Source organism: Trachypithecus francoisi, unplaced genomic scaffold (genome assembly GCF_009764315.1).
Source record: "Trachypithecus francoisi isolate TF-2019V2 unplaced genomic scaffold, Tfra_2.0 Lachesis_group1, whole genome shotgun sequence".
Classification (NCBI taxonomy): domain Eukaryota; kingdom Metazoa; phylum Chordata; class Mammalia; order Primates; family Cercopithecidae; genus Trachypithecus; species Trachypithecus francoisi.
This window is the reverse complement of record NW_022681454.1, coordinates 12,456,835-12,472,819: the sequence shown is the minus strand read 5'-3', so window position 1 is coordinate 12,472,819 and position 15,985 is coordinate 12,456,835. Positions and strand designations below refer to the sequence as shown.

Here is a 15,985-nt window from a genome sequence, read left to right as displayed (position 1 = left end):
CTCCTGCCTCAGCCTCCCAAAGTGCTGGGATCACAGGTATGAGCCACCATGTCTAGCAGTCACTGAATATTAATGAATCACTTTGATCATCTTCCTGTGGAAGATGTTTTGTTTTGTTGAGAAAGACATACCTATTACCATTAGCTGTAATTTATAGTGATAAGTTTTGGCTTATCATCAGAGATAATATTTTAATAACCAGGCCTATTCATCTACAGGCCAGGTTGTTTCATAAAGGAAGAAATTCCTTGAATGTGGATGTATTCAAATAACATTTGAATAATTATCTGTTAGAGATGCTATAAAATATATTTAATACAATGTCTAGAATTCTTATAAACCTTTTGTCTATTAGTTTTAAAACCATTGAAGACCATTCCTCTAATTTTTGACTCTGTTAAGAGCAATGTACATGAGAATCCACAAAGATACATTCTTTTTGGTGGATCAGCTCTATTTTTCTTTAGTATGTCAGAGTATCATACTGGAAGCTCTCAATGCTAACATGGTCCTCCTCATATAGAAATTTTTTTTTTCTTTTTCTTTACAAAAATAGCTCTAAGTCTTTAAATTCTAACTTTTAACCCAGAAACTTGCCATATGTGTAAAATATGATCACTAAAATAATGCAACTTTTTGTTTTATATAACACTATCCTATTGATGTACCCATATCCAAATGAATGTCTCTTAATCAAAGCAGTCATCTCAGAAATTGATGAGTGAAAAATGAGAAATTTTCTTCTAGACTTCCCTTCATATAAAATCACATATGAAAATCAGGCCTATGAGTTTAGCTAAATCTAGTTTTTGGCCAAAGTAGTTATGTCAGTCGGAATTTTTTTGTTTGTAAGTAACAAAATACACTACCAAAGTACCTTATTATTATTTCCCGTAACAAGAAACCTAGAAGATAGGCTGAAAAAGTGTAGTAGTTCCAAGAACCCTGTTCTTACTCAATAATAACAGCAAAGGAAAGGAGGAGGAGGACTCTTCTGTATCTCTCCTTTTCTCTTTTCCTTTTTTTTTTAAATGGTGGAGGGAGGGTTCTTTTACAAATGTCTTCCAAAGGACACTGTCTTCTGTCTCATTAGTCAGGTGGATCACATAGCCATCTAAGGAAGACTGGAAAAGAAAATTTCTTGCATTTTAACTGCCCTCATGGACAAGAAGGGGTTAAGTCTGTCCTCACTGGGAGTAGATTCTTCACACTAACAAGTACATACCCTCTTTCTTCGAATTCTTATGAACAAATCTGGTGAATAGAAAATGGGTGGTGGCAATGGTGGCGGGGGACTGGGGAAAGAATTGGGTACTGATACTTAACTGGGTACCTATAATTGTGGGCTAGCCCTACCTGCAGATGAAGAGACTGAGGTTCTACATACAAAACTTGTATAAGGTAAACTGGGTAGAAAGTAGTGACGCTTCCAACACGGATCGTCATCTAATGATGATGATGACGATGAGGGTGATAATTACACTGGTTAATATTGAGCGCTTACTACACACCAGGCATTGTGCTATCTACTTTATGCTGATTATTTCATTTAATTTTCAACCCTACAAAGGCAGTAGTCTGTTTTATAGATGAACAAACTGACGCTCAACGACATGTATCTAGTAAACCTGTGATTAAACTCCAGTGTTGCCTCCGGGTCTGGGCATTTCTTTACACTGTTCTGCTTCCCTGTTCTAATGCCCATATGGTCTCCAAGACTACTGCCTCTGGGCTAAGCATTTTGTTAACTTAAGATACTTCGTCTGCAAAATGGGGATGATTACACTTTATAATTCCTAAGAGTAGTAAAGGTAATAATAAATTTAAAGTGATTAACAATGAAACAAACATAGCAGGACAGCATTATTACTTTTGAATTTATCTCACTATATTGTAATTTTCATTTATGCCGTTTACCTACGCTCCTGGACTGAGATTATCCAGGGCAGCAGTTCTTAAATGTTTTGGACTCAGGGCCTCTACTGTGACCTCCAAAGAGCTTATGTTTCTGTGGGTTACACCTATGACTACTGCATTGAAATGAAAACTGAGAAATGTTTAAAAACAACAAACACAAGCTCCCTTAGCTGCCAGTGATGACGTCGTACACAAAGCATATCCTCCAGGAAACGGTATACTTGTCTGTATTATCATGAAAATTTTTCTGAGGTCATCGGGATTTCCGGGGGTCCCTAGACCATACTTTATGAGAACTGCTGCCTTAGTGTAAAAATGGGGTGCCCGGAGGTTGGCGGTCAGTAGCGTTTGATGAACGAACCACGGGAGCCTGGTGTTGTTCAGATGAGGAAACCGAGAGTTAAAGGGGACGAAATAAGCAGCGCCAGAGCTCCACGCGGCATCCCGGCAGCCTCGGCCCTTAGCAGCTGTCCCCTCATCCGCCCCGAGGCACCCTCTTCCCTGGTCTGGTTTTTCAGGGGCCATCTCTGGAGCGCACCGCCAGGCTACCGGCGTCCCTGGTGACCGGAGACAGGCCCCACCCCGCCGCCGGTCCTCGAACTCCTGGCTGCCAGGCAACCCTGGCGCATAGCCGGGTTGGAGCGTCACTGCTCCACCCCGTCAGGCTGAACCATTCCCTTCAGAGACTTTCTCAAGAGGGAAGGAGAAAAGGGAATTTGATGGAACGCCTGAAAGCTGTTCTGCTGCCGTTTTCTCTCCTTAATTTGAACGAACACTTCTTTTCTTCTTCTAGCCAACTACCTCCCGAAGGGCAACGCAGCAATTAGCCTCTCCCGCCAGCATGTCCCCCCCACCAGTCCAGGGCCGCGAGTGGTTCGGCTCGTCAGGGAGGCCGGCGGTCGGCGCGGGTTGGCTCTGAAGCGGGGGCGCGCGCCCGACGTGCGCGCAGGGGGCGGGGCCGCGCGCAGAGGGCGGGGAGGTGGGCAAGATGGCGCCTGGCGAGTGATTCTCTTCGTATCCCTACTGCCTGAGCGGAGACACCGGGGCGGGGGTCCTGCCGCCGCTACCTCCCTTCCTCCTCTCCCCCGCCCCCGGAGCCTTCCTCCTTCCGTTTCCCCCTCCACCTCGGGGGGCGGGCCTGGTTCCCGGGACACCATGTCGGACTCTGAGGAGGAGAGCCAGGACCGGCAACTGAAAATCGTCGTGCTGGGGGACGGCGCCTCCGGGAAGGTCAGTCCTCGAGCAGGCCCGCCGTCCCTGGCCTGCAGGAACCCCGGCGCTCCCCGGCCTCCTCCCCGCCGCCCGGCGTCGCCTAGTTACCCCGAGCTCTCGGGCTTCTAGGCCCGGGCCCGTCTGGTTGTGTGGCCTGAGGCCAGACACGAAATGGGCGCTTGGTGAAGGCCGACGCTGTCCAGCTCCCCCTTAAAAAAAAGTCACTTCCTAACTCGCCGTCTGGATTGCGAACTCCAGCAAGACTCGGGCCAGCCTTTCAGCTTCCCGCCTCTCAGGACTGGCAGGGGTTTGCCAAGGCATCTTAGCTCCTCTTACTTGTAGTCCAGGTCACACTTGCTCCTCCCCTCCCACCCCCTTTACCGTTTCTCATGCTTCCACTGCACCGTGAACCCCCAGGAGCGTGACTCTGGGATCAGTATTTCCCGGGTGAGAATTGGGGGCTCCGCCACTTAGTCGTCGAGTCATTGGAGGGCAAATTGCTAATCAGTTTGAGCTTCATCTGTAAGATGGGTATTGAAAAGGGCCGCCGCAAAGGGAGAAATGTGAAAATACATATTAAATGTGAAAATACACATAAAACCTTTAGAGCACAGTGTCCACTCTATACACGTTAGTTGCTATTTTAGTATCATACCTGTTCATCACCTCTCTTTCCAGCTCAGCACTCGGTACAAGGAGTCAGTCAACAAGTGTTTATGGAGCTCCTGTTATGGGCAGGATGCTGAGGCTAGAGCTGCTTGCGTGACAAAAGGGATCCCTGGTCGAATGAATGAGTGCGGGCTTGAGAGTATCAGGCAGCGTCAGTCTTATTATCTACTAGGCAGCGGCTCCTACCCCAAGGTTGTGAAACTCCTGAAATGGACTAAACACTGCCCGGTGCTTGCTCTGGGGAGACGATCCATAAGATCTCAGAGAGGTCTATGATCCCTCCACCAACAAACAAATTGAAGAGCCTCTACCCGGATGCCTTCTTACCCATGCTTCTGTCAAAGGCGCCAACACTTTCTGGGATTATTGCTAAAGTTTATCTCCCCTCTACTCCCCTCCCTTATCCCAACCATAGTCTAAAGAAACCCAGGCTCTTATTTCCTGTTTAAGGCTTCACATTTCCCTGTTGCTGGTCGCAGTTTGGACCCTGGTTTCTCTGGTGACGACTTCTCTTTGCATCCTCCCTGGCATAGCTGCTTCTGCTTTTGGTTCTGACATTTGGGTTTCGAGATCCCCTGGGAAAGGTGTAAAATTTCATATGCAAAATTTGGAGTATTTTGTTGTTTTTTTCTTGTCTTCTTGGATCCTTTGTTACAGATTTTTAAAGCTGAGGAAAACAATATGCTATGATTACATTTAAACTTTGGGGGAAGAAAGGAACTTGGGGTAACTTTTCTTTATAAAGTATATTAATTTTTGTATACTTAGTAAACTTTTCGAATGAATGAATTGCTGTAGATAAATCATCATTGTTTCTAACACCTTTATTCAATAAAAGGTTTGTTAGATTTTTACAGTTTCCTCATCATTTAGATTTTCTTTTGAAGGCCGTCTAAGGTTTTGGCTCTTAAATTTTACTGTATTCAATTCATAACTGTTCTTATTTCCCATTTAAAATGATAATGACAACCCATAACATAATACATTTGTAAAAAGACACAAAAATTGCTCGTTATCCTATATGCTATCATAATTCTTTAAACTTTTGTTCATTTTTCTAACAGTATTTATTGTACATATATTACTCAGTGAAATTTGTTCATAATTTTGGGTCTGAGTTTTTTATTTAGCCTATCATACACGTTTTCCCTTTGTTGCTAATTTAGTGTGAATAATTACGGTTTTTTATTTCTGTTTAAAATTTTTTCTGGTATAGGACAGCATAATTTTTTTCACTTCCGTGTTTTTGAGTTAGTATTATCATTCTGCTTTAAAGGATAACAGTAATATTTTTTATGGTACTCTGACTTAATCTTCATCATCTTGCCTAAATAACTTATTTTAAAACTGTAACAGTTTTTTCTAATAGGAACTTCCAGACGCAGACATCTGACACCTAACCTTCTTTCATTATTCTTAAATCAATAATTTTTTTTCATACCCTATTAAGTTCTCAAATACTTGGCAGCCACCAACATTCCCATTCTTTTTCCTTTATTGTTCTTTTCTTTGTGAACTCAGCCTCTCTTTCATTCTTATTTGTATCCTGATTTAACTCTTGGCTCTTTTTTCCTAGCATTTGTTTTTCCTGCTCAATCTAACTCTGAACGTTTTTCAACACACTGACAGATGCAGTAGAGTATTGAGATGATGACTTAACAGTTTCTCCAAGAGAAATTTAGCTCCTCCCTCCAGTATCACGTGTTTCTATTTCCTTTTCTGATTCATAGTTTTTCTTTTATTACATAATCTCTTAAGAGCTTTTTGAGGCAAAATATTCCTTTTTTCTGTCTTTTCAGTGTTTGTAAATGTAATGTGGTTAAAAAATGTTAGTAGAAATTTACCAAATCAAAAATGTTAGTAGAAGTTTTCCAAATCAAAAAATACAAAGATTCAGATAAAAATATTTCTGATATGGGAGCTAGTTTTTCACTTAATACCTGTGATTAAGAAGGATATTTATACAGTGACTTGAGAAATTATTGAATGTGTAAAATTGCATGCAGTCTAGATAATTGAAGAGAAAGTGACCAACACTAATTCAGTTGATTCTCTGTTCAATTTTTGTCTCAAGATATTGGGAGATGATATAGTAAGAACTTTAATACTCTGTATGTTCCCAGTAACCTGTATTTTTGACAGTTTATACTCGATTCCAATTGAAAATCCCAACTTTATATTTGCCTCAAAAGTGTGAAAGCAGGGCTTTCAAAATCTGGAAGTCACTTTTTCAGGAAAAGAAACTTCCTTAGAAGTTTTCTGAATACTCCTTAATATGAAAATATTGAACTCTGCGATTTTTTAAAATGAAAAATTATCTCAAATGACATTATGTGGATGTTACACATGCCTTCAGTTTCTCTTTGACCTTTAACCATCAGTCTATTAAATATTTTGAATTACCTGTAATAATATAAGTAGTGATAATTATTTTTTTCTAGAATTCTAAACCTCATCAAAGATGATTTTGTGGTGTAAGTTAGATAAGGTCAGTAGAATAATATAGTGTAAATGAGAAACAAAAGCCTGTAGAAAGAAATACCTATCTTTTCAATTCTGATCTCTCAGTTTTGATATTGTTACATGTGTCAAAAATATAACAAATGTGTTTGTTGCTAGATGTCTAGCAGAATACCCTTCACATGGTAGTGCTCAACAAATACTTGGCCAATTATCTTAGAAATTTATTACAAATTCTGGGTATTTAAACACAAAAATATTTGGAGTTACGGTGTCCAAATTACCATTTGTGTGAAAAATATTGTTCTGTGTAAAAGGAATTTTTGATGAACTTGCTAAAAGGAATTGAAGTTTGACCAAATTTTCTTTTGCACTGTTGTACTGCTTATGTCATAATGAACTGTAATCAGCTGTTTTGGAAATTTTATCTTAGTTTTCATTATTTTAAGACTTGACATGTAATTTTAACTTTTAAAATAAAAAACAGCTATTTTCTCTTAACATAGGGAGTCTGTCTTGAAGAGCATAAAAGCTAAGTGAAGTTGCCTTTCTCTTTTTTGGAGGAAGTTTATAAATAAAAATAGTGCATTTAAAATATTTAAGAATTTGTTGAGTTATTGTTATTTAGTTGTTATTAGAATAATAATTCTTTTGCTTTGATAAGAAATGATACTTTAAAAAGAAAACTCCAGAGTTTTTGACTAAAACTTTGAGTTTCTATTTAAAAAAATGTATATGTGTTCTGGTTATAATAGCTTGTGACTTCTTGGCATTATGGTTCTTGGATGGAAAATATTCATTTTGTCTGCTTTATATTAATCTTAAAAATACCAGCTTCTTTATTTAAAAGATACATATTGTCACAGTCATTCTTTAGGGTCATTTTCCATTAACATCTTTAAAAATAAAGAAAAATTAGACATGATACTTTTCCTGTGGGAAAAAGAAAAATTCTGTAAGCAGATTTCTCCCTCCTTAATGCTTCTTGTTATTAGCTGAGGGCTCAGCTACCCTTAGAATATTTAGCCTCAGAAACTGATCTAAGTTAGATAAGATCTTTAATTATGTTTTAAAATAATTCAGATCTTTATTATTGTTATTATTTTAGTTTTTTTTTTTTTTTTCTGTTGATAACTCTCAAATTCTGATTTTCAGCAAGGAAAAGGATCTTGACAAGCAGGGGATTTAAAGAGATCTAACCCATTAGTTTATTGTCCCTACTGATAGCTGCTGGCAAGTGAAATTTACCTGGTGGTGTTAAGTCTCTCCCGGCCTTGTAACTGATTAGAACTGCTTAAAGTTGCTTGTTGGATTAATTGGAGTATACATGTTAAGATTGCTTAATAAGATTTAGTAGTGGTCTTATGATTAAATTTCTTTAATGAATTAATTTTGACATTCTGTGCATCAATTTTTTAGACCTCCTTAGCTACGTGTTTTGCTCAAGAAACTTTTGGGAAACGGTACAAACAAACTATAGGACTGGATTTCTTTCTGAGAAGGATAACATTGCCAGGTAAGAGACTAAAAAGTCTTAACGTAGAAGATTATAAAAAAATCTTACAATAAATGGCATAAGAAAGAAATGTGTAAAATTTTAGGGCTGCTTCTACATGAAGATGTATATATTCAGTAAATTTATCTTAGGGAGGTTAACTTGCATCACTATCTGTCATGAAGGCATATTGTCCATGGGTGTGAGAAAAAGTTTATATACTCTCCCACTCCTTCCCTGTTTTTGGCTACTATACATTTTTTGAGGATAAACAATGGTTGCTTATAAAATTCTGAAAAGCTTTTAAAAAATTAAGTGCTATACATTTGTTAACAGATATTATATTAACAAAATGTGAAAAGATTGGGAAGGATTATTTTTTAAAATATTATTTTGATTTGCCTCTGCTTTAGTTTTTTGTTTAAAGTTGGAACAGAGGTATAATGTAGCTATGGAACTTCTGTGCTCTAATATGTGAATGCTGTTTTATGCAAGGCAGCATGAAATTGCTGGCATTTAATAGACCACTAAAATTTAGGGTCCCTAGGCACTCATAAAAATACAGTTTGAGCATTCAAGATGTTTCACTTCACCATGCAAAGAAACTATTTAGATGCCAGTTGCAGCACATTTTGTGGGAAATACGGGGAAATAATAACAAAGAAAGAGTGGTTTATGTTTTAAATTAGTTTCTGAACAATTGGGGCTTTAAAATGCTGTCCTTTCAATTTCAATGGTTAAATTATATGTTTAAAGTATTTTATTAAAAGCAGTTTATCTTGATTGACTTTATAAACCATCCGTCCCTCTCCTCTGTGAGGAAGCACATTTGGAGAAAACGGTTGCAAGTGTAATGTCAGATTCATGTACTGAAATGTGAGTGATATAGTGGGAAGGGGTTTAATACATTCCAATTATTATTGAAATATGTTAACCTCTGAGACACCCCATCTATCAGACAACTCCCCATGAAAGTTTTAGAGTAGCTAATGAAAACTCTTGGTAATGGAGGTATTCTTCTTATCTCCTTAGTAATATACTTTGTTATATTTTGTGATGGTTTGTATTTGGCTACCAGTGAAAAATAGATTAGGGGATATCCCATGAGAAAAAAAATAATTTAAATTTTTCCATTACTGGGTTATTGTTCAGCAAAAGGTTTAAGGAGAAACATATGCGTACTTTGTTTCATTTGTATTTTCTTTTAATGTATCCAAAACTGAAAACGTCATTTAAATTTTATTATTCTTCGTCTTACCAATAATCTGTGCTGCATTCAGAATTCTTAATAGCAGTCACTAGCCGAATACATACACAAATCACATAATATAGAGCCTGGAAGCTTATTTTTGCAGCAGTTTTTTTCACAGATGCCGGTTGTACGCAGAGAATCTCAATATAGTATTTTGCTCTTGGCTATTTTGTTTTGATGCTTAATTTGAAAAACCACCACACCAACTTTTTGTCTCATTACTTTTGATATTTCTCATTTTTTAGTTGAAAAGCTTAAATAAAGAAACAAGTACCTACTCAAATATTAAAAACCAAGACTGGTTTTTAGACATTTCATACAGGCGATATATGTGATGATTTCCGACCTGTAGCACAGCACTACCAATTTAAAAAGTTTGATTACTTTGTAAAAAATATTTGATATTCTTGAAATCTAGATTAATAGTATAATGTTTTAGACTTACACAGTACTTAGGTTAAAAAATGACATTAGGGCATGTATACTATTAATGAATGTATATTTTCATTTTCCTAGTTAAGTTTTTATTTTGATGGTAAAGTTCCAGAAAAAAAGTTCTATTTTTTTTTAAGGCAGTTGGTTTTATGCTACTTAACAGACTCAAACTTATGGTAGAAATTTCAGTAAGAAAAAAATATTTTAATATATTTTGTTTTTATATAATTAATAAGTATATTAAGAAATGAGGTGAATAAATTACAAGGTTTATAATTATTCTTTATATACTTTAAATTCATTATAACTGCCAAATGTAGGATCATTAATGTATCATTAGCTGAATAAAACATTACAGGTAGCTTTATTGAATTTATAGCATAGTCAGTGAATCTAATATTTGTTAGTAGTCTAGTAAGTCCTCTGACCAGTTAGATTGTTAGGGGTGTAAACCTCCTGTCCATTTATTTACATTCTCTTCATGCAAGTTTTCAAGATCATTACTTTGCAAATACTCATCCATTTTAGTATATTTCATGAACTGGTATGCTGTATAGTCTGGATGCAACCACTGTGCAGATTTTACTGCTTAAAATAGTGTATCTGTTAGAGATTCTGCTGATAGAGCTTCTTAAGAGTCTTAGTCAAAATACTTTCAGGAAGCTTGTGGGTAGAGTCCAGTAAACAGCGTTCTACTGTGAAAAAGATTTCTAAGTCTTTAGTACAAGAAGTGGGCAGACTTGTGTTTTTAGTTCCATCTTGACTATGCAGCACTTTAAGTAAGGTTAACCAAGGCACCAAGTGTACTTTTACAAGGTCACTGTTGAATCCTCTTGGTGGCTTTAATTCATACCAAAAGCAACTTACCTGTGTTTTGTCACCTCATTTATTTTATTTTTTCTTCTAGTTACATGTCGTTTCTTACAGAGGAGCAGGAATTTTGCAGCATTCTGGGTTTGGGATTAGATTTCTGACAATTTCCTTAATGTTCTGTATTGGTTAGAAATTTGTATTAGATTCTTGATTTAAACAAAATTATAATATTATTTGAATATTCTTATATAGCGTTATAGGTGTGTCATCTTGAAAATATACTAGGAGAATTCATATGTTTATGCCTGCAAAAACAAAAATGAATATTGATTTGAATCATATCCTCATGCGATTTTGCTCCTCAAATAAGGAATCCACATTTTATTTTTAGTTTTATGTGTTAATAATCCTAAAATTAAAGTGTGGAGTTAAAACTATATTTCTGGATATAAGAAGTAATATGAAGTTAATATCATTTGTTGAAACTGTAAAGATAGTAATTTTTTGTTAGCATTCTGTATTAGTGGACTATCAGTAATTCGCAGCTATTTTTATTTCTGAGTCACTATAAATTATATGTTTAAAAAAACAGGCAGACACTGACAACAGGGTTTATTTGGAAAGGCATGCATTTAAAAAGTATCCTCAACACATGAATATGGGAGACAATTGGATAGATAGATGATTTAGGGTCTTGATACGATTGTAGTCAGAATTTGAAAACATGTAATGAAGATCATGTTCCTGAAATTGTAGTCAAAGTGTTCACAACACCTCATTCAGATAGGATCTGAATATCAGAACTTAAAGAAGAAAGCTTTATATTTTTTGTTGTGAGGTTAAGTAATAAGGACTGTTGGCTCTGAAAAAAATGGGATTAAACACCTTTTAGTACTTATTTAGTATTGCCTAAAATCTTCCTCTGTAAAAGTTAGTATTGTTAAGCACTGTCTTTTGAAGTAATCAAATAACTCTAAAGAGTTGTGCAAGTAAAATGAATAGCCTACTGCCTGCTTAGGGGTTTCTGAAACGATTATATATACTTCTTAGTGATGGCTAGCCCTTTCTCATCTGCTTAATTTGAGACAGCATTATAGAAGAATTATTTCAGCCTTGAATCTCAAAAAATTTAGATTTTTAAGAAATTCGATTTGTATAAGTTTTTGGACACATCTTAGTCTGTGACATTTTGGTTTTTATATTCATAGGGCTTTCAGAACATTTTGGTCATTAGTGTAAGTGTAGAAAGTATGTGTCTGTGGAAATAATGATGGTGATAAAACATTAGCGCTCATTAATGTTAATGGAAGTTCCTCGTGGAAATCCTCTGCACGATGGCAGATGGAGCAACCTATGTTTAAATAATGGAAAGATTGTAATACAAACTCACCAAAATTTAGAAAACTGTGCTGGTTAATCAAATGTCTTTTTCTTTTCAGTTGCATAGTTAAATGGTATGACTAACTGTCTCTGATTTTAGTGGCGTATAAATTTATATCTTTATAATCTTTTTTGGAAATGAGATCATTTTTCAGTTTCTAACCTTTTATTTTATTTTCTTTTGATTTGCAAATCATTCAGAAAGTGCTAATTGAGACTCTGGAGAAAACTCCGTAGTTTTATGAGGGATATCGTTTAAAATGTTCAACTAAATAGCATAGTTTCGCTTTTGTAAGCATACTCATCAGTTGCATTGAGAAGAGAGAACAGCTTATCTCATAAATTTTTGTATCAACCAAATATTTTACAAAATGCATGAAAGGATTTTAAAGATTCCCTTTTAGAATGCTTTTATAATGCTCATAGGGGAAGATGATTAGTTACACTATTTTATGAAGGCTTGGAAGTATACATAGTTTGTTTAAATGGAAATGCTTTGAACAAGTTTGAATACATTGTAATATTTAGTGATATACATGGTATGTATCCTACATTTGTTCTGAATAGGGCTATCAAATGTGTTTCTATTTGATGGGTTAAATTTGAAAACGTAATTTTTTGGCTATGTTTGCCATATCCTAGAGTAGCTGACAATCACATTATAAAAAGATTCATTAATTTGAGCTGAAATTATGGGTGCATTTTTATGGTTTGCTATTATTCCATGAGTTTTAGAACCCATAGAGTTTAGAACCTACAACAGAATTCATATATATGATTGGATGGTTGAGTATATAAAGCTTCAGTTTTTATTTTTAAAGTACATTTCTTGCTCCATGGACATGTGTTTCATTCTATTCTCTAAGAAAAACATTTTTCTGAGGCTTAAGTTTATAAATTAAAGCTTACTTTGTTTTGTTTTGAAAGTGATTGTAAATATGGTTCCATGGAAATGGAGTAAAAGGATAAAACTAGATTCTCCACTATGATTTCTTTTGACATTGTTTTCACAGTTCCAAATATCATGTGAGCCTGTACATAAAGGCAAATTGAGCTCAGTTTCTTAATGTGACTTAGTATTCTGTGATACTGTGTCAGTTGTTGTATTGTTACTTAATTTTTTTGATATTCTTATTTTTATATTCATTTTTTATATTCTAGGAAACTTGAATGTTACCCTTCAAATTTGGGATATAGGAGGGCAGACAATAGGAGGCAAAATGTTGGATAAATATATCTATGGAGCACAGGTATGATATGAATTCTGATTATTCCAGTATTGAAAGTATAGCATTTACAAGCACACATTGCAAACCTACACCCAAATGCACATACACACACACATACTTTCTTTCTAACTTTTTATCTGATATGTAGAGAGAATAATTTTATGTTTGTGCTAGTCCTTTGGTTTCATTCTCTCCAAATTATGTTTGGAATGATTTGAGTGAGGGAATAGGAAAACTCTTTAACAGCTTTCGTATGGTATTTATATTACTAGGTGTTATTGTTAGCAGTTCAATAAATGCAGTGCTAAATGATATTTTGATATTTATTAGCTGGTTTGGTTATAGTGACTACTTTCAAATAAACTGAGTGAAAAATACAGGGATGAAAATTTAACTTCATTTTAAGTTACAAGGACTAAAAGCATATCTATATGTCTATATTTTTGTGCAATAAATATTGATAGCTTTTCAGATTTAATAGACATGTCAATATTTTCTATCAGATAACTAAATATGACAGTGTATATATGAAACACGTACAATAATTTATGATAATGCTGTATTTTCAGATGAAAATCCATGTAGAGCAAGAAAAATGAAAGTGAAAAATGAAAAATGACCTGAATAATTACATAAATTTGGCCACATGAGCTTATGTTCTCCGTGAGCTTATATTGATATAATTTATAAGATTTTAAATAAAGTTATTATACAAATAGAAAATATACAGGGTGGTAATATACTTTAAAAAGCTAATCATTTCTCTCTGAGCATGTTCACTGAAGAATTGTCTTTTTAATATTTGGCAGATTGCTTTTGATTAAATGACACACTTTAGAAATGCAGTAATACTATTGAAAGTAATCATCCGATGAAGTAGAGAATATGGTATATAGCCAAATATTAAGTACGTTGTGCTTACTGAGCTCTGTATGTAATACTTGTGCTATTTCTTTATTTTTGCTTTTTTTCTCTACTTTTAATTAGTGTATATCTTCTACATCATCTGGAGACATAGGGGTAGTAGTAAAAATTTTTAGTTCTTTATTAGAGTTTGGTATTTTAAGTGGGACAAATATAACTTGGTTATGTGGAACCATGTTGCTCATAATAAATGATTCTATAGGATGGAGATATAGTATGTTAAGCACTGCTGTACAAAGTTTGGTTCATGTCAAGTACCATTGCCTTGATTGTGGGTGAAAAATAGATTCTGATTTATTTTATGAAATAGTCAGAGAAGGACAGTATGGTTATAGAGGCTAATATGGTTCTGAATCACATATAAAGACCCCAGAGTTTTGATATTTTGCATTGCTGATATAGAGATTTGGCTTTTTGTCTCCTGCAAAATTTTTCTGTTCACATTTATAGCATTTTCATCTGTGGTTAAGTGACTTTGATATTTTATGCATGTTCATTTTTCTCTTAAAAAGTACATCTCAGAATTTTGTGTATGGCTTTTTTGTTTTATTTATTTATTTTTCTGTTTTAAACTGATTAAAGTGGATACTAAGCTAGATAAAACTTACTGGACAGAGATTTGTGGGAAGCCACAGTTCTTGTTTCATTCATGTGGTTGATAACATGGGAAAATAACACTCTTATCTTTGTTCCATAAAATCTGTCTATAAGGCCACATATAGGATTTTTAAGAAAATGAAGATTCGATCTAACTTCTAATGAAATTTGACTCTTGGTGTCAAATGGAATAGTCTTTTATGATTTATAGGTGCAACTAGAGTTAGTGGAGAACAGCAGGACTTTATGCATTTCAGGGTAAATAATAATATATAATTCAATTAATACATTTTTTCTTTCCTTAAAAATTAAGGGAATATTATGCCCATGTGTTGAATTCTATTAATTCTATCTTCAAATCATTTAAAACTTTATTATCTAATTTATTTAAATTATTTAAGATTTATTACTATTATATAAAAATTAATATTGATGTGAAATTTGTGTATTATAAAGTTAACCATTCTAAAGTGTATAATCAGCTATACGCAGTGGCTCATGCCTGTAATCCCAGCTAATTGGGAGGCACAGGTGGGAGGATCACTTGAGCCCAGGATTTTGAGGTTGCAGTGAGCTGTGATCACACTACTGCATTTCAGTCTGGGTGACAAGTGACACTCCATCTTTAAAAAACAAAATAAATAAAAAATATATAATCAGTATCATTTAGTGTACTCACAGTATTTTGTGACCATTTCCTTAAGTCAGTTTTTGACAGTATATATTTTATGTTATTACAAAGCTGCCTACAATCAGCAGACATTAATGAGAACATTGGTAGACATTTCAAGAATTTCCATCGTTTTTGAAAGTCCACAAGTTTAGTAAAATATCTTCATTATTTTTTAAGGTACTTTATTTCTTGGGAGAAAGTGAATGTTATATTTCTTAGACCTTGTTGTATAAGGTTTCTATCTTGAAGGTACATATTGACTTTGAGAGAGTTTTATTGTTTTCACTTTACGATTGCTGTGACTCTTATAATCATGTACTGTGTTTTTATTAAACAACAATGTACAGTATTTCTGAGAAATTCATGAATCTTTCTATGAAATTGCCTGACAAAACTGGGAATTCTGAGATGATGAAATGAATTGTTAAAAATAGATGATAGGGCATGGTGGCAGACACCTGTAGTCCTTGATACTTGAGAGACTGATATGGGAGGATCACGTGAGCCTAGGAGTTTGGGGACTGGAGTGAGCTATGATCATGCCATTCTACTCCAGCCTGGGTGAAAGAGCGAGACTCAGTTTATAAAGAAAAAAAAAAAAGGATGATAATATAATAACTTTTTTCTGCTTTCCAGAGATTCCAAATAAATGCTGTGTTAAGTACATAAAGTCATTGACCAGTGGTCTATTTTGTTAAATTATTTTTAAATTCTATATCCAGGCTAGAGAGGCTATGACTCATTATTTACTACTATAAATTGGAGAAAATGTTAGTTTTCAAAACCAGTGATTTCAAAAACATCCTAATAACATTTTAATAAACTCAATAATTTTACATAATAATATAATTATTCTTCAAAGTAGATCTATATTGCTTCTGGAGTTATAGATGCTTTATAGTACCTATCTCATGAGTACTTTGGATTTT

At 34.8% G+C, this 15,985-nt stretch overlaps 1 protein-coding gene across 4 annotated transcripts in view; it reads left to right on the top strand.

Annotated features, from left to right (window-relative positions):
* The first annotated feature begins 2,861 nt into the window (after positions 1–2,861).
* Positions 2,862–15,985, top strand: part of RAB28 (RAB28, member RAS oncogene family) — a 137,818-nt gene continuing 124,694 nt past the window's right edge. For all 4 annotated transcript variants that reach the window (XM_033213763.1, XM_033213764.1, XM_033213766.1 and 1 more), the window contains exons 1-3: positions 2,862–3,147; positions 7,678–7,774; positions 12,795–12,883. In XM_033213763.1, coding sequence (XP_033069654.1) covers positions 3,073–3,147; positions 7,678–7,774; positions 12,795–12,883 — 261 coding nt within the window. In that variant the 5' untranslated portion in view covers positions 2,862–3,072. The remainder of the gene's footprint in view (positions 3,148–7,677; positions 7,775–12,794; positions 12,884–15,985) is intronic.